The sequence below is a fragment of the Pyrus communis genome, chromosome 7 (assembly GCF_963583255.1).
Source record: "Pyrus communis chromosome 7, drPyrComm1.1, whole genome shotgun sequence".
NCBI lineage: Eukaryota > Viridiplantae > Streptophyta > Magnoliopsida > Rosales > Rosaceae > Pyrus > Pyrus communis.
Genome location: NC_084809.1, coordinates 3,991,716 through 4,010,746, shown reverse-complemented (window position 1 = coordinate 4,010,746; position 19,031 = coordinate 3,991,716). Strand labels below are relative to the sequence as shown.

Below are 19,031 nucleotides of genomic sequence, written 5' to 3'. Positions count from 1 at the left end.
AGCATGATTTTACACATACATGTATTACGAAGGTTTTGCTTGGCATGCTAGGGTTTTTTTTTTTTATAAAACCTACATGTAGTATTATATATGTTTTCAAAATAGGGGGTTAGTATGTTCATAAAGAAAATGGTTTTCTTGTTATTAGTATTATTATTATAAACTTGGTCCACTCACCTTTCTGTTTTGCGCCCCTTTCAGGATTTAAAATCAAGGCACATAATCCCGATGTCAGGACACTTCTACATATTTATTCTCTAGTCTTCTCGGTATAGGTATCATTCCTTTGTTAGTATATTTTCCTAGTAATTTTTCCATATTATTCTTAATAAATGTATGCTCTGAACACGTTCCTGTTGTGGCATTTTACGTTTTAATTGCATATCTTTTACTTATATGCATGTTTAAAAGGGCTTCGTCACCCTCGGGTGTCGCCCAACACATGCCTACCTTGATATTTGGGGTTATCGGGGTTGGGACGTGTCAGTTAGGCTATTTCCCATATTGTCAATTGGTTTTACAGTAGAACCTCAACTTTCTTCAGTGAATATTCTCAACAATATCAACGCATGAGCTAATCGACTGTTTTGCACCGTGTGTGGATATTGTGTGTAAATATTTGAGTAGTGTTGTGTGAAAAACATTGTTCTAAAAATCCCAGCCTAGCCCCGGTTAGGTTCCGCCTAGGCACTACGTGGCTTGCAACCGTCTCGATCAATTTTTACGTTTTTGACAAATTTAGAATGGGTGTCTAGACCTATTTAAGCAACCACTTAACCCATCTAGTCGCCTGCTTAGCCCATTTATTCGCCTGTCTGACCCGTCTAGATATCCACTCAAGTCGCAACTCTCACTTAAACAATAAATAGATAATTTTATTTTATATTTTGTTTTTTTAATAAATTATAAAAGATTTGTGAATACTTGAATGAATCGTTATCATATTATGATTCCCATGTATTCAATATGTCTTATCTATATGTTAGTCTATTTTTTAATTTATGTATCTCAATATAATTATGTGTTTTTAAGCATAAACATGCACTCATTTATACAATATATAATAATTTACTTAAATATGTCTAAATTTCGTCTAACCGTTTGTGCGTTAGAACTTAATTCGTGGCCCCACTAGTGTCTAGCGTTTTTAAGGAGTAGGATTTTCTCTCCTCTTTTTTTCCCTCCCCTTACCTCTCCTCCTAATTGAACGACCACGTTTAAACTACGTTAATATCTTATATTAATTTTTTATAGCAAAACAAATAAAAAAATGTGAGAAGAGATGATGGAAAGATGAGGTAGAGAATTCTAATCCCGTTTTTAAACCTTGGGGAAAGGAAACAGTAAACGAAAAGTGTACAGCATATGAATTTACCCGCCAAAGAATGAACAGCACGGTGGATGGCAGCTGCTCACCATCTCTCTCAGACATGGTTTACCAGAATCTTCTCCTTTTCTCCCAAATCTCTCTACCCACAAACGCGAACCTTTTTTTCTCCCTCTACTTTCACTCACAGTCGCAACCAACCAATACCCGTAAAAAATTTCAAAACTTTCTCCCACATTTTCCAGCTATGCTCCCTCGGCCGAGCTCTGAATCCGGGAAAACAGGCCCACGCTCGGATGATCGTTTCTGGATTCAATCCTACTGTGTTCTTTACGAATTGTTTGATCCTGATGTATGTGAAATGTGGGGGTTTGGAGTATGCAGGTAAGGTGTTCCATGGAATGCCGCAGAGGGATATGGTGTCGTGGAACACCATGGTTTTTGGGTACGCTGGGAGTGGGAAGATGGGGTTTGCGCAGTCTTTTTTTGATGCTACGCTTGAGAGAGATGTGGTTTCGTGGAATTCTTTGATTTCCGGGTACTTGCAGAATGGTGAGTATTGGGAGTCTGTTGAAGTTTATGTGAAAATGATGAGTGTGAGTGTGGAATTTGATTGTACTACGACTGCAGTTGTTCTGAAAGCGTGTTCTGTTATGAAGAGATTGGTTTGGGGATTCAAATTCATTGTTTCTCGGTCAAGATGGGTTTTGACATTGATGTGGTAACTGGAAGTGCTTTAGTAGATATGTATGGGAAGTGTAAGCAATTAGATAATGCACTCAAAGCCTTCCGTGAATTACCCAAAAAGAATTGGGTTTCTTCGAGCACGGTAATTGCAGGTTCTTTTCAGAATGATCGGTTCGTTAAGGGTATAGAACTGTTTAATGAGATGCAGAAAGCTGGAGTCGGAGTGAGCCAATCTACGTATGCTAGTGTTTTCAGGTCCTGTGCAGGATTATCGGCATATAGGTTAGGCACTCTCATGGGCATGCTATAAAGACGGACTTCCAATTTGATGTCATAGTTGGAACTGCCACATTGGACATGGATGCAAAATGGGATAGGATGTCTGATGCTAGAAAGATATTCGACTTGATGTCAAAGAGTTTACAGTCATATAATGCAATTATTGTCGGCTATGCTCGAAACGAGCAAGGTTTTTAAGCTCTGCGACTCTTTCAGCTTTTGCGGAAGTCTGGTCTTGGTTTTGATAAGATAACGTTATTCGGTGCACTTAGCGTTTGTGCTGGGATCAAGGGGCACTTAGAGGGGCTTCAACTACAAGTATTAGTGGTTTAGTGTAGTTTGAGATCAAATATATGTGTAGCAAATGCCATGCTGGACGTGTATGGTAAATGCGGAGATCTGTTTGGAGCGTCTTGCGTGTTTGATGAGATGCTAGTTGGAGATGCTGTGTCTTGGAATGCGATTATTGCAGCTTACGGACGGAATGAAAATGAAAAGGAGACACTTTCATTCTTTGTGTCCATGCTCCGCTCAAGGATGGAACCAGATGAATTCACTTTTGGTAGTGTTCTAAAAGCTTGAGCAGGTCAGCTCTCTTCAAACTATGGGATGGAAATCCGTAGCAGAATTATTAAATCTGGAACGGGGATGAACTTATTTGTTGGAGGTGCCCTTGTTGATATGTATTGCAAGCGTGGAATGATGGAAGAGGCAGAAAAGATACATGACAGAACAGAAGAACAAACCATGGTTTCTTGGAATGTAATCATATCTGGCTTCTCGCTGCATAAGCAAAATGAGGAAGAGCAGAGATTTTTCTCTCTGATGTTGGAAATGGGTGCAGAACCTGATAACTTCACATACGCGACGGTTCTTGATACCTGTGCTAATTTGGCTACTGTTGAACTTGGGAGGCAGATCCATGCTCAGATTAGCAAGCATGAATTGCAGTCAGATGTATACATAACTAGCACTCTTGTCGATATGTACTCAAAGTGTGGAAACATGCAAGATTCTCATTTAATGTTCAAGAAAGCACCTAAGCGGGATGCTGTCACATGGAACGCCATGATATCTGGCTATGCAAACTTTGGCCTTGGAGAAGACGCTCTTAGTATTTTTGAGTACATGCAGCTTGAGAACGTGGAGCCAAACCATGCAACTTTTGTTTCAGTCCTCCGAGCTTGTGGACATATTGGGCACGCTGAAAAAGGTTTACACTACTTCCGCGCAATGCTTAGCACCTATGGTTTACATCCTCAGTTGGAGCATTACTCATGTATGGTGGATATTATAGGGAGGTCAGGCCAAGTTCATGAGGCCTTGAGGCTTATTGAAGACATGCCCTTTGAAGCCGATGATGTTATACGGAGAACTCTGCTTAGTATTTGCAAGCTCCATGGGAACGTAGAAGTGGCTGAAAAAGCAGCTAGCACTATTCTGCAACTGGATCCTCAAGATTCGTCCATCTATGTTCTGCTATCAAATATATACGCGGAAGCTGGAATGTGGGGTGAGGTCTCGAAGATGAGGAAGACAATGGGGCATGGTAGACTGAAGAAGGAGCCGGGTTGCAGCTGGATTGAGGTGAAAGACGAGGTACATGCGTTTTTCGTTGGGGACAAGGCTCATCCGAGATGTAAAGAGGTGTATGAGAAGCTCGATTTGCTTGTCGCCAATGACGAGAGTTGGGTATAGGCCAGATATCGATTTTGTGCTTGATGAGGAGATGGGAGAGCAGGAGTTTCTTGAAGATGAGCTCGAAATTAGCATGTAAAATGTGTGTTTAATTCAAACCTCCTCCATTTGAGAAGTGGGAAAATTGTTGGTTTTAATCTCTCTTTTAAGTTTACCAAACTAGAATTAGGCCCAATTATTAGCCCACAAACCAGAAAGGGAGTACATAATTACAAAAACACCCCTCAGAAGATGGAGAAATTACTATTGGGAAAACAAGAAAAAAAGAGTGTTATTTGGAAAAGTTTATTTCTTTTGCTCTTGTTCTTGTCCGTACAGTTTTTTCCGATCAAACGATCTCGTTTTCCTTCGCTCCAAAATCACGTTCCCAATTTCCCAATTTCTGCCTCTTTTAGGGTTTCGAATTGGGCGGGGGAGCGAATGCCGGCGGAGTGGGGTCAGAGCTGAGTTGGCAGCGGAGACAAAGGAGTCGTAGAGTGAAAAATGAAGGCGGGAAGCGCCGCGAAGCTTATCGTCGACGCCTTGCTCCAGCGGTTTCTTCCTCTCGCACGGCGTCGTATTGAGACTGCTCAAGCTCAGGTCCGTTTTCTGATTTGAATCCAGTTGAAATTCTGCAAATTTTCACATGTTTGATTGAATTTAGGTTTTTGAGCTCTCAGTATGCGTATCTATGTAGCTCTGTGTGTGAAATTAGCAATCTTTCGTCGTCGATAAAGATATTTGGTCTACTTGATTTTATACTTTCACTTCATATTTGATTCCATTGTTTCTAGCATGCTTTGGCTTTAGTGTAATTTCGTATTCGGCTTGAGCAACTTGATAGAGTTACTTAGGGCGGTCATTTGTTGCTTAGTAATCTTCCTAAACATGATTGCCAAACGTTAGTTGAGGAAAGAGTAATTAACCATGATGAAGAAGTTAAAAGTAGTTGCAAGGTTTTGTCTTAGGCTCCTAATGCCTTCCAAGGTCCTCTATTTATGTAGAACTGGTACAGACTTTGCCATTTGTTGCTGGACATTGTCGATATCTTTCACCCGATGAGTTAATGCCTTTGTAGTTTAGTGAATGTTTGTATTGCTATGATGGGTTGGCATTCATCTTACGATTGAATTTTTTTTTCTTCTCTTTTTGTTATGTGAGGAACTTACAGGATGGGCAATATCTCCGACCATCTGACCCTGCTTATGAGCAAGTGCTGGATTCATTAGCTATGGTAGCGCGGCATACGCCAATACCTCTTTTAGAAGCTCTTCTAAAATGGAGAGAAGGGTGGGTTTCTTCCTTTTCCGCAGATGTGTTATTCTTTGTTCTCCTCAGTTGTTCTGGATTCGATGCCTTTATCCTAACATCTTGTATATAATGGCATGGGTACAGCTACAATATGTCAAAGCATTTTTGTTGATCCGAGTTATTCATTGTTTTTGGCCTAGCCGTTTCTTTTAACATGGAAATCTTCTGTTTCAGTGAATCACCAAAAGGTGCAAATGACGCATCTACATTCCAAAGAAAGGTTTGTATGAAGATCAGTTTGCGTAGTATAGAAACTACAGTATCAAAGTTTATGACCTTTTCCATTATTTTCGTCATGTATTTATGATTGGACAGTCTGCTTCATTAGTTATAACTTTCATGCTATGTTTACCGAAGCTCAGCTTGCGGTGGAGTGCATTTTTTGCTCAGCATGTATTCGCTTTGTTGAGTGTTGTCCACAAGAGGGACTTACAGGTAGTTCATTTCATTGGTATTTTATTTTACCTTGAGGCTTGCGAAGTTGTATTATTCAGTGAAATAACACAAGCTTTGATTTTTATGCAGAAAATCTTTGGTCTGGGCTTGAAAATTTTGTGTTTGACTGGCTGATCAATGCTGACAGGTAAAGCTATAGTTGGTTGTTGGAACTTCTTGGATATATGTCGTGGCTTAATTTTTGTGTCTGTTATATGCTTCATCGTGCGGATGCTTTTCCCATTTCTCTTGTATTTGTCATACCTTTACCATAAATTTGCTATATGCATGGAGTATTTGTTCTGGATTTTTTTTTCTTCTAATCAGGAAAGAGAAAAGGATGCAGATCTTTTTGAAGTTTGCCTCAGTTCTTTGTTGGTTCTGACTTATGATACAAAAGTTATAATAAAATTTGAGTACCAGGATGTTGTTTGGATCTAAACATTTAACCTTATACCCTGGCTATGAAAATGAAAGGTGACTGATTAACTGGATAGTACTGGTTGTTCTTTATTTTAGTTGAGGGAGTTTTAGCATAGAATTTAATCAAGAATGATGCCTTTGGGATGATACGATTTTAGGACAGGACACTGCTATAGCTATTTACTAGTGATCTGAGTCAGAGAGCTGAAATTCCCTACAGCCGTATTTGTTGAGAATGTCGCATTTAAGAATGGGAAAAATAGAACAAACTCCGGAAATCGAAACCAAATAACCAAGATAAATAACACCAAGAATTTACGTGGTTCGGCATTATGTGCCTACGTCCACGGTATCAATAATGAGTACAACCAACAATCTTTGCCAAATCTCTAGAACTAGGACTTGACAAAAACCCTGAAAGAACAAGAACAAGAAATACACTATCTCTTTTCTTTTCTCTCGCACACACTTTACAATATTCTCTCACTCTAATCCCTTGAGTGGTATACAATTTATTGTTTTGCTCCCTCCAATTGAAAACTAGTATAATAGCCCCTTTATATAGACATAATAAAGGTCTTCTTCAATAAGGATTATTAATCCTAATTGGAATATGGGTATAAATCCTATTCCAATTGAGAAACTAACTCCAATTGGGTAAACAACTCCAATTGGGAAAACAATTTAATCCTCTAAGACTATAATTCCTTATGGACTTAGGACAACTTATCATGGGCTGGAAAAACCTAACAATCTCCCCCTCTAGACCATGAGGAAGGTATACCAAAAAATAGGATTACTCCTCTTGACCAAACTCCCATTGATCAAACATTTCATGACCAGACTCCCCCTGATTGAATTACCCATAACCAAGCTCCCCCTGATCGAACTACTCATTAACCAAGACCCTCTTGATTAGACTTCTCTTGACCAGGCTCCCTCTGATTGCAATACCCATGACCAGACTACATGTGATCGAACATCTTTTGACCAAAATTCACTTGACCAAACTTCTCTTGACCAGGCTCCCCCTGATCAGAACTACCATCGTCATTGGCAAAGGCAATTATAGACTTCTTTGCCAGAAAACAACGTTTATCTTCATCTTGGTTCAATCAGCATTAGACATACTTGCTAGCTTGCTCTTAACACCTTCAGTAAAGCATGTCGTCCTCTTGATTTCCACGGAACCCAATTAAAGCGGGTTGCACCCTCCATTCTAAACGGATATCAGCCAAACCTGGCTCCAATACCACTTGTTGAGAATATCGCATTTAAGAATGGGAAAAATAGAACAAACTCCGTAAATCGAAAACATAACCATGATAAATAACACCAAGAATTTACATGGTTCGGCAATAATGAGTACAACCAATAATCTTGCCAAATCTCTAGAACTAGGACTTGACGAAAAACCTGAAAGAACAAGAACAAGAAATACACTATCTCTTTTCTTTTCTCTCGCACACACTTTACAATATTCTCTCACCCTAATCCCTTGAGTGGTATACAATTTATTGTTTTGCTCCCTCCAAATCAAAACTAGTACAATAGCCCCTTTATATAGACATAATAAAGGTCTTCTTCAATAAGGATTATTAATCCTAATTGGAATCTAGGTAGAAATCCTACTCCAATTGAGAAACTAACTCCAATTCGGTAAACAACTCCAATTCGAAGAGACGTAAACACATATCTGAAAAGTTTATACAAGTAAACCACATTAGAAGCTTTATTTTTTGGGTTGCAATTCACTATATTGTTATTGCAGGGTTGTTAGTCAGGTTGAATATCCTTCATTGGTTGATCTGCGAGGACTTCTTCTGGACTTAGTTGCTCAGCTCTTGGGTGCCTTGTCTCGCATCAGGTGACTGAATATCAACAAACTCCCTCACCCCCTTCCCCCTCTCACTCGTAAAGGAAAAGAAAGAAGACAAAGAAGAGAATTGTAAAATGATATTAAAATGTTCTTCATTATTAAATTGGATTTGAAATCTGTTATTTTGATGATTTTGTATCTTTTAATACTCTTGTTTTGTGGTATATTTGATTTAGGCTGCATAGGTAGTAGATAGGTAATGCACTAGCATTTTCTATCAAATTTCATATAGTTTTCTTTAATTTTATCATCTGTCATTTGTGAGGTTGGGTGTATATTAACTCGTTCAGTATTATTTGATAATCTACGTTCTGACCAATTTTAGGCAATCTGGCATCTTATTTACATTTACCTATCCAATATGATTAACTACAAGTTTACTTAATGTTATATACTGATTATGGTGTTCAGGTTTAGCTCGGTCACTGAGCGCTTTTTCATGGAACTCAGTATTCGTCGAGTTGACACTAGTGTTGCGCGAAGTGAAACGCTCAGTATCATTAATGGAATGCGCTACTTGAAACTTGGGGTATGTGGATAGTAGCAGTCATATAGGAAAAATGATATTTGGACTACTCTATAACTAAAGTAATTGTCAGGTAAAAACTGAGGGTGGACTGAATGCATCTGCTTCCTTTGTGGCAAAAGCAAACCCTCTCAATCGTGCACCACATAAACGCAAAAGTGAGCTCCATCATGCTCTATGCAATATGCTTTCAAATATCCTAGCACCTTTGGCAGATGGTGGAAAAAGCCAGTGGCCACCTTTAGGTGTAGATCCTGCACTCACACTCTGGCATGAAGCTGTTGGGCGGATAAGAGGACAGCTCATGCATTGGATGGATAAACAGAGCAAACATATTGCTGTAAGTTGACCTTGCTCTTTTACCTCTTTTTTATCTGTTTCTGATTTTGGTTTTCCAATATCTAAAATGTGCAAAATAACATTCATAGTGCTTTCACTTTTCATGGAGAAAGCTACCCCTTTGCACTTTACTGTAGCCTCCATTTGATTTTGGTATAGAATTCAAAAAAGAAACAGAAAAAGAATTTGATACCATATACAGCGAGTAATAGTTTATATGGCTATACAGACTATCATGGTAGTCCTGGAATTGTATTATGAATATCTCATCTTGAAGCTGAATTACTTGTCGGCGCTAGTGGGGCAGTTTGTTCATGATAAGTTCACGTGCCCACTTTTACAGAGGCATCATTTGGTATTTGGAGTTTCACTTGATTATATTCTAGAATTACAAGTACTCCTCTAAAAGGGTCCTCCATTTTTTTTTTTTTTTGTAGCTGTAGTTTTTCTGATGAAGTTTGGCTTAAATGATTGCTTTTAGATGGTGTGGTTGGTGTTTGATGTTTTTATTTCCAGTTATGGGGACAGGTCAACCGTTACTCTTTTCCCCCTTTGCCATTATTGTTAAATATGCATGTTTTGTAAAGCTAGTGCTGTCTATTACATCCCCCCCCCCCCCCTTGCATGTTTGTGGTTTTCATTTTAATTTTATGTAAACAACTTTTGTCAGGTTGGTTACCCTTTGGTAACTCTTCTTCTCTGTCTTGGTGATGATACATTTTTCATCCACAACTTAAGCCCTCACATGGATCAACTCTACAAGCTTCTCAGAGTAAGTTCAAGAAACAAATGGTGTAGGGGACAATAAAGCCTGTATTTGGTTAATTGGTTGTATTTTCCAGATCCAATCATGTTTTCTTATCATGTTCATTTTTGAGGGGTGGGGGCCATATCCTTGTAGCTTTCCATTTCATGTGTAAGTTGTATGACATTATGTACTTTATTCATTCAGGACAAGACCCATCGTTTCATGGCTTTGGACTGTCTTCATCGAGTTTTGAGGTTTTACTTGAGCGTCCACGCATCAGGCCAGTCACATAATCGTACATGGGATTACTTAGACAGTGTAACCTCACAACTCTTAACAGTTCTGAAGAAAGGAATGCTTACTCAGGATGTCCAACATGATAAACTTGTGGAGTTCTGTGTGACTATAGCAGAACATAACCTTGATTTTGCCATGAACCATATGATACTGGAACTACTGAAACAAGATAGTCCTAGTGAAGGAAAGGTTATTGGTCTCCGTGCTTTGCTCGCCATTGTAATGTCACCTTCAAGTCCGCATGTCGGCTTGGACATATTCAAAGGTTCAGTCATATGCTTGTAATCATATTCTAGTAGCTGAAGTTTTCAACTGATCCTCATTTAAGTTTTCTTACATACAACAGGTCATGATATTGGCCATTATATTCCAAAAGTGAAGGCTGCAATCGAGTCAATTTTGAGGTCTTGCCATAGAACCTATAGTCAGGCTCTTTTGACGTCTTCAAAGACCACCATAGGTATTTTCTTTACTAATACTAAGCACTGACAATAGTGAAGGAATCGAATTTTTATTTACATATAATATAGTAGGTTTCTCTTTTCATTTTTGCATTGATATGCTAATTAAATTTCAATGCTGTCAGTTTTATATGTTGTTTATAATCCGTGTTGTGTTGGGCTCACTGTCTTACTGAGCTTGTCAAATACACAATTGATTCTCTCTCTCTCTCTCTCTCTCTACATGTCACTGCACACAGCAAACCATTGAAGTTTTCTCTACCTTACTAGGCCAACCAGTAGTTTTACTGTTGTGCGGGCTTTTTATCAACATTCCTGCCTGCCATTCTCATTTTGCTAAGATACTAAATGTTTTTATTGCAGTTATGGAATATTAGCTAAAGTATAATGTAATCATTATCTGCGCACACTGCTGAACTTTGTGCTTATGTTGCTGCAATGACAACACTAAATAAATTTTATGCTTTCCAGATTCTGTAACCAAGGAAAAGTCTCAAGGATATCTATTCCGTTCTGTGCTGAAATGCATACCGTATCTAATAGAAGAGGTGGGACGAAGTGATAAAATCACTGAAATAATACCTCAACATGGGATAAGCATTGATCCTGGTGTTCGCGAGGAAGCAGTGCAGGTACTGAACCGGATCGTGAGATACCTTCCCCATCGTCGCTTTGCAGTGATGAGAGGGATGGCCAACTTCATCCTACGACTTCCTGATGAATTCCCACTTCTCATTCAAACGTCGTTAGGCCGTTTGTTGGAACTCATGCGTTTTTGGAGAGCATGTTTAATTGATGATAGACTGGAATGTGATTCTCAAGATGCAAAACGCGTAGGGCGAAATGACGGATTTAAGAAACCTTCTTTCCATATAGCAGGAGAATTGATTGAGTTTCGTGCATCAGAGATAGATGCAGTCGGTCTTATCTTCCTTAGTTCTGTTGACAGCCAGATTAGACACACTGCACTGGAGTTATTGCGGTGTGTACGTGCTTTAAGGAATGATATACGGTACCTTACAATATGTGCGCAGCCTGATCATAGTTTGAAATATGAACCTGAACCAATATTTATTATTGATGTGTTGGAAGAGCATGGGGTGAGTTATCTTCCTATCTTTAACCGTATCTTCATTTGTTCTCCCTGTCCCGTTTTCCATTTGAGTTGCAATGTTGCAAATGTGCATCTTATTGAGTTTCATTCATGAATCTTTTTTCTAATGTTTCAGGATGACATCGTCCAGAGCTGCTATTGGGATTCTGGGCGTCCATTTGATTTGAGACGAGAATCTGATGCTATCCCGCCTGACGTGACACTTCAGTCTATAATATTTGAGAGCCCTGATAAGAACAGGTGGGCTCGTTGTCTTAGTGAGCTTGTCAAATACGCTGCTGAACTTTGCCCAAGATCTGTCCATGAAGCAAAGTAAGTATATTCCTGTTTACGTTTAGTTATCTTATACGTCTTTGAAACACTTTATAATTATCAGGATTTCCTGGTCAACCCGAATTTCACGATTGTCATAACACATTCTTAATTTGCAGGGCAGAGGTTGTGCAACGTCTGGCTCATATCACACCTGTTGAGTTGGGTGGGAAGGCTCATCAGTCACAAGACGCAGACAGCAAACTGGATCAGTGGGTCATGTATGCTATGTTTGTATGTTCATGTCCACCAAATAATAGAGAAGCTGGTAGTATAGTTGCAACCAAAGATCTTTACCATCTAATTTTTCCGTCTCTTAAATCGGGATCTGAGACACATATAGTAAGTACTTGCTAGATGATTGTTTAATTTCAGTATTTTGTTATGTGTAAATTGATATATGGATATAAGAAGATTTTTTCATGGTTACAAATCATGTCTATTGTACCTCGTCCTTGTTTTCTTTTTCTTGTTTTCTTGTCATTACAACAAATTTGTGGTGGGGGGTCAGTTCTAATGCCGGTACAATTGGATCCTATTGTTTTGTTGCTACTAGTTTGAGGTCTTTTGCCTCTGTAAGGGTTTGCTTTAACTAGAAAGCATATCTCTTTTCTTTGATTAATTATTCCCTGCTTGTTGATTCTCTTCAACTGGGTAGACTAAATTTGTCCTTTCTAAATTTAGCATGCAGCAACAATGACTCTTGGCCGCTCGCATCTGGAAGCATGTGAAATCATGTTTACTGAACTTGCATCTTTCATTGATGAGGTTTCGTTAGAGACAGAGACAAAACCAAAGTGGAAGGTGCTGTATAAACTCCTCAAATTTCTTTTAATCAAGGCTAAAATTTGAAGACTGAGCATTTTGACATTTCCAATGTACTGTATTGTTTGGTACTCGAGAGTATTGATTTGCTGTACTTTAACATAAGGGGAAAATTCATGTTGCCAACTTCAAAAGTGGTAACCAAAACTTATTATTTTGTTACTTGGTATTGATCTAGCATGCAAATCATTTGTGTGGTCTATACCTGTTTTGGTTATATTACTCTGGTGTTTTTGGAACATATGATTATATCCCTTTTATAAAAATTAATATAATTCCCTTTATTTCATCAAAATGAAAATATTTACTATCTCATGTTCTGTGTACAAATTGGAAATATTATAATTTTGTGCAGTACTTAACGACAACTCAGATTTGTATTAATTACATTGGCAGCAGTAGATCATTTTATCCATTTTCCAATTGATTTCTTGTCTGTATAGCTTTCAGTTTTGAGTTGTTTCATATTAGCAAAATGTTTCGTCAAACTGATTATATGAAAAAGCTAAAAACTAATATCCTTTTTTTTTTTTTTTGCTTCAACAGTTAGTTAAGTTCTTCATTAGTTAGATATTGATTATCAGTGTATCTGACTAAACATAATCTACAGACTCAAAAAGCTCGCCGGGAGGAGCTGCGTATCCATATTGCAAATATATTTCGTACTGTTGCTGAGAATGTTTGGCCTGGCATGCTGGCCCGTAAACCGGTTTTCCGTCTACACTATCTGAAGTTCATTGATGAAACAACCAAACAGATCTTGACAGCACCTGCTGAAAACTTCCAAGATATGCAGCCTCTCCGCTTTGCACTTGCATCAGTTCTAAGGTCACTAGCCCCTGAATTTGTTGAGTCAAAATCAGAGAAATTTGATGTCAGAACTAGAAAGCGACTGTTTGATCTTCTTCTCTCCTGGTGTGACGACACGGGCAGTTCATGGGGCCAAGAAGGTGTTAGTGATTATCGACGTGAGGTGGAACGTTATAAGTCTTCTCAGAATGCCCGGTCAAAAGATTCTGTGGACAAAATATCATTTGACAAAGAACTTAGTGAACAGGTTGAGGCCATCCAGTGGGCCTCCATGAATGCTATGGCTTCACTCTTATACGGGCCTTGCTTTGATGATAATGCAAGGAAGATGAGTGGCAGGGTTATATCTTGGATAAACAGTTTGTTCATTGAGCCAGCACCTAGGGCTCCATTTGGGTACTCACCAGCTGACCCAAGAACTCCATCATACTCGAAGTACACAGGAGAAGGAGGTCGTGGGACTGGTGGTCGTGATAGGCATAGGGGTGGTCATCATCGTGTTTCTTTAGCAAAACTGGCTTTGAAGAATTTATTACAAACAAATTTGGACCTGTTTCCTGCTTGTATTGATCAGGTACTCAAGTCTCCTTTGCTTATTCTGTTCCTATATCATTCAAGGTTCTAAAAGCCGCTAGTCCGTTGGCAGGCCGGGGCCTAGCACCTAAGCGTCTAGGCAGGGCATAGGTTGTTTTTTATTTTATTTTAATTAAGTTTATTATATAACATATGAATAAATGTCTACTTATACTTAAAAAATACAGAATTATTTTGGATACATAAACTGCAAAATAGAATGACATATAAATTATAAAGTACTAAAACATATTGAAAACAATGGGAACAAGCATATACTGAGAGTGTATCCAATTATGCAACAGGTCTCTTACAATTTATTGAAAAAATAATATGCAAATTGGAAGTTATTTATTTTCTGTCTATGGGAGAGTCGCGACCTAGGCACTGTAGGCGGGTCTAGGCGGACTAGACGGGCACCTAGGCAGATCTAGGCACCCTTTCTTAATTTTTCAAACACCTTGGGATTTAATCGTGGTAGTGGACAACTGCCTAAAAAGGCCCTAGGCGGGGCTTTTTAGAACACTGATATCATTATATTTTATTCAAATAAAAAGAGCCAGAGGGACAGTGCCCCTACTATATGATATGTAGAATGTACTGCACCCCTGAAGGCTGATTAACCTATGCTAGATTGAGTCTGTTGGGGTATAGCTCCTTCTATGAGAATCTTCGCCCTCCTTCTCACTGGTCTTCAGTTGCATTGCATAATTTACTAGATTTCTAGGTTGGTATGCTGTATTGTCTCTGTTTTATTGTGAACTTATGTTAACATCTCAAAATTAAGGATTTCATTTTTATTAAAAAACTAAGAACAAATTTTGTACTTCGTTGCAGTGCTATTACTCCGATGCTGCTATAGCTGATGGTTACTTCAGTGTGCTGGCTGAGGTCTACATGCGCCAAGAGATACCAAAATGTGAAATCCAGAGACTTCTGAGTCTAATTCTCTATAAGGTTGTAGATCCATCAAGACAAATCCGGGATGATGCCCTTCAGATGCTTGAGACACTTTCTCTTCGTGAGTGGGCTGAGGATGGCATTGAGAGCTCAGGGAATTATCGGGCTGCCGTTGTGGGTAACCTTCCTGATTCCTACCAACAGTTTCAATACAAGCTCTCGTGTAAACTTGCCAAAGATCATCCTGAGTTGAGTCAGCTTCTATGCGAGGAGATTATGCAGAGGCAACTTGATGCTGTTGATATAATTGCACAGCATCAGGTCTTAACATGCATGGCTCCTTGGATTGAGAATTTAAATTTCTGGAAACTTAAGGACTCGGGTTGGAGTGAAAGACTACTAAAAAGTCTTTACTACGTGACATGGCGGCATGGTGACCACTTTCCTGATGAAATTGAGAAACTTTGGAGTACAATTGCTAGCAAACCCAGGAACATTAGTCCTGTTTTAGATTTCTTGATCACGAAAGGGATAGAGGACTGTGATTCAAATGCATCTGCAGAAATAAGCGGTGCTTTTGCTACATATTTCTCTGTTGCAAAGCGAGTAAGTTTATACTTAGCACGGGTATGTCCTCAGCGTACGATTGACCACCTGGTTTACCAGTTAGCTCAGCGCATGCTGGAGGATAGCATAGATCCAATTGGGCCGATTGCAAATAAGGTTGATGCTAATGGAAATTTTGTGCTAGAATTCTCTCAAGGGCCTGCAGTTCCCCAAATTGCATCACTTGTGGACGTCCAGCCGCACATGTCACCATTACTTGTCCGGGGTTCCTTTGATGGTCCATTAAGGAATGCAAGTGGGAGCCTGAGCTGGCGAACAGCAGGTGTGACAGGCCGAAGTGTCTCTGGCCCAATAGGTCCAATGCCTCCCGAGTTGAACATTGTTCCTGCAAATGCAGGCCGATCAGGTCAGCTCCTTCCAGCACTGGTTAATATGTCGGGGCCTTTAATGGGGGTCAGAAGTTCAACAGGAAGCTTGCGGAGTCGCCATGTTTCTCGGGACAGTGGGGACTATCATATTGATACTCCAAACTCGGGTGAAGACGGGTTGCACTCTGGGGTTTCCATGCATGGGATTAGTGCTAAAGAACTTCAGTCGGCCTTGCAGGGCCACCAGCAGCATTCACTGACACATGCAGATATAGCACTGATCCTACTGGCAGAAATTGCATATGAAAATGATGAAGATTTTCGCGAGCACTTGCCTCTTCTCTTTCATGTTACATTTGTTTCGATGGATAGTTCGGAAGACATTGTGCTGGAACACTGCCAACATCTGCTCGTTAATCTACTATATTCTCTTGCAGGACGACACTTGGAACTGTATGAGGTTGAAAATAGTGATGGAGAGAACAAGCAGCAGGTTGTGAGCCTGATCAAGTATGTTCAATCAAAACGAGGAAGCATGATGTGGGAAAATGAGGACCCCACAGTCGTGAGATCTGAGCTTCCAAGTGCAGCATTGTTGTCTGCACTAGTTCAGAGCATGGTGGATGCTATCTTCTTCCAAGGAGATCTTCGTGAGACCTGGGGAGCTGAGGCACTGAAATGGGCCATGGAGTGCACATCGAGACACCTAGCCTGCCGGTCACATCAGATTTACCGTGCATTGCGGCCTAGTGTAACAAGCGATACATGTGTGTTGCTCCTCCGGTGCCTTCATAGGTGCCTAGGAAATCCAGTACCTCCAGTTTTGGGATTCATTATGGAAATCCTGTTGACATTGCAAGTGATGGTGGAGAACATGGAACCAGAGAAGGTGATACTATACCCCCAACTCTTTTGGGGGTGTGTAGCTATGATGCACACAGATTTTGTTCACGTCTACTGTCAAGTGCTTGAACTCTTCTCACGTGTGATTGACCGTTTATCATTCCGAGACAGAACAACAGAAAATGTTCTTCGTTCGAGCATGCCTCGGGATGAGTTGGATACCAATAATGAACTTGGGGACTTCCAGCGAATGGAAACCAGGAGTGGCTATGAGCAGCCTCCTTCTGGTGGAAATCTGCCGACATTTGAAGGTGTGCAGCCTCTTGTTCTTAAAGGACTCATGTCAACTGTTAGTCACGGCATTTCTATTGAAGTTCTCTCACGGATCACAGTGCACTCATGTGACTCTATATTTGGAGATGCTGAGACAAGACTCTTGATGCACATCACAGGCTTACTTCCCTGGCTCTGCCTGCAGCTTAGCAAGGATCCGGTGTTGGGGCCTGCTTCGCCACTACAACAGCAGTTCCAGAAGGCTTGCTCTGTTGCGGCCAACATCTCTATTTGGTGTAGAGCAAAATCATTAGATGAGTTGGCTACTGTATTTATGGTTTACTCACGTGGTGAGATCAAAAGCATCAACAATCTCCTTGCTTGTGTCTCGCCACTCTTATGCAATGAGTGGTTCCCAAAGCACTCAGCTTTGGCTTTTGGGCACTTACTACGACTACTGGAGAAAGGGCCGGTTGAGTATCAGCGTGTGATACTGCTCATGCTTAAGGCATTGCTCCAGCACACTCCCATGGACGCTGCCCAAAGTCCACACATGTATGCGATTGTGTCCCAGTTGGTAGAGAGCACACTCTGCTGGGAGGCATTGAGCGTCTTAGAAGCTCTTCTGCAAAGCTGTAGCTCAGTGCCAGGTTCTCATCCTCACGAACCTGGGTCGTTTGAAAACGGGATTGGCAGTGGTGATGACAAAATGCTAGCTCCTCAGACCTCATTTAAGGCTCGCAGTGGGCCCCTACAGTATGGTATGACATCTCCATTTGCAACAGGTTCAACACCAGCACACGGGAGCGCAACAGAATCTGGAGTCTCACCTAGAGAAGTGGCTTTGCAAAACACAAGGCTCATCCTCGGGCGGGTTCTTGACTGCTATGCGCTGGGGAAGAGAAGAGATTACAAAAGGCTGGTACCTTTTGTGACCAGCATTGGGTACCCCTAGCTTCCATATAACCTGTATGTTCTCTCTCTGTTTTTTCAACGACTTCGTTACACAGTAGAGGGGGTAGTCCCTTCCCGCATTGTAGAGGTTCAACTATCTATCCCATTCCCTTAGGAGTCGCACCAAGACTATGTGGAGAGATGTTACCGCGCTAAGAGTGGTCGGTTATATATTTGATGCATATTAGTGTACGAGGATGATGATGATGATGTTGCGCAGGCCATGGGAATTTTGTAAATAGGGTAGTAGTTTGTGAAGCTAATAGTGTACTTTGTACAGTTTGACGCCTTTAGAGGCCTTGAATTTAATCTTGGCTACCTACATATCGTTCTTGAGTGCAATCCGCGTGGTCTAACCAAGTGTTGTTCCATTTCTGAATTTATATCTAAAAATAGGGTAATTCTCACTTTAGTACCCTGATGTTTGTGGCTGCTGCCATGACCACGACATCGAGCTCAGTCTCCGTCGACCTAAATCTTGTGGTTCTTCCTTGCTACTTCGCTGACGTTGAGCATGCGCCACGGTGCGAATTTAGATGATCCTCACCTTCGCTTTAGAGGAGGGAAGAGGATCCTCTCCGGATTCACTTTGTGGAGATCGTAGGGATCTCGACATTCTAGCCGTTCATCGTACATCGTGCGGTCAGTTTTCGTCAGATGCTATTTGTGTTTAATTTTAAATAAAAAACTCAAATGATGGTCGCACGATACATGATGAATGATTAAGATGTAAGGATTCTTAGGATCCTCACACAGTGGATCCGGATGGGATCCAATTCCCCGTGAGCAAAGCTGCACTCTTGCTTGTAGGTTTTTAAAGTGTCAACAATCTACTTTACCTTCTAGTTAAGGACAGGATCGGTTTTAATAGAGGATTTCCCTGGGGCATCTACGTATTCAATATCTCAGTTGCTTCACATAGTAAGACTAAATATAAATCTTCGGTGATAATACTTGCATCTCATATGCGGTAAAGATACGTTAAGAAGTGAGATATGTGCATTCATCCAAATGTTACAATGAACAATTCACACCATCCAAAAATACCGTTACACATAAAAACAGGGAGCATAGAAGGGATCACATGTTTCCTTCCCCTTTCT

At 40.3% G+C, this 19,031-nt stretch overlaps 1 protein-coding gene and 1 pseudogene across 1 annotated transcript; both read left to right on the top strand.

Moving 5' to 3' along the window:
• The first annotated feature begins 1,383 nt into the window (after positions 1–1,383).
• On the top strand, positions 1,384–4,052 carry LOC137738690 (pentatricopeptide repeat-containing protein At3g02330, mitochondrial-like; annotated as a pseudogene).
• Positions 4,053–4,324: 272 nt separating this feature from the next.
• LOC137738961 (uncharacterized) lies at positions 4,325–18,249 on the top strand. Its single transcript, XM_068478430.1, has 17 exons — positions 4,325–4,570; positions 5,142–5,260; positions 5,456–5,501; positions 5,644–5,716; positions 5,807–5,864; positions 7,911–8,006; positions 8,430–8,547; positions 8,618–8,884; positions 9,554–9,655; positions 9,836–10,193; positions 10,275–10,388; positions 10,861–11,489; positions 11,619–11,815; positions 11,935–12,157; positions 12,500–12,619; positions 13,251–14,024; positions 14,861–18,249. Exons 1-17 carry the CDS (start codon positions 4,475–4,477, stop codon positions 17,927–17,929), a joined length of 6,459 nt encoding a protein of 2,152 aa, XP_068334531.1. The 5' UTR covers positions 4,325–4,474; the 3' UTR covers positions 17,930–18,249.
• Positions 18,250–19,031: the final 782 nt, after the last annotated feature.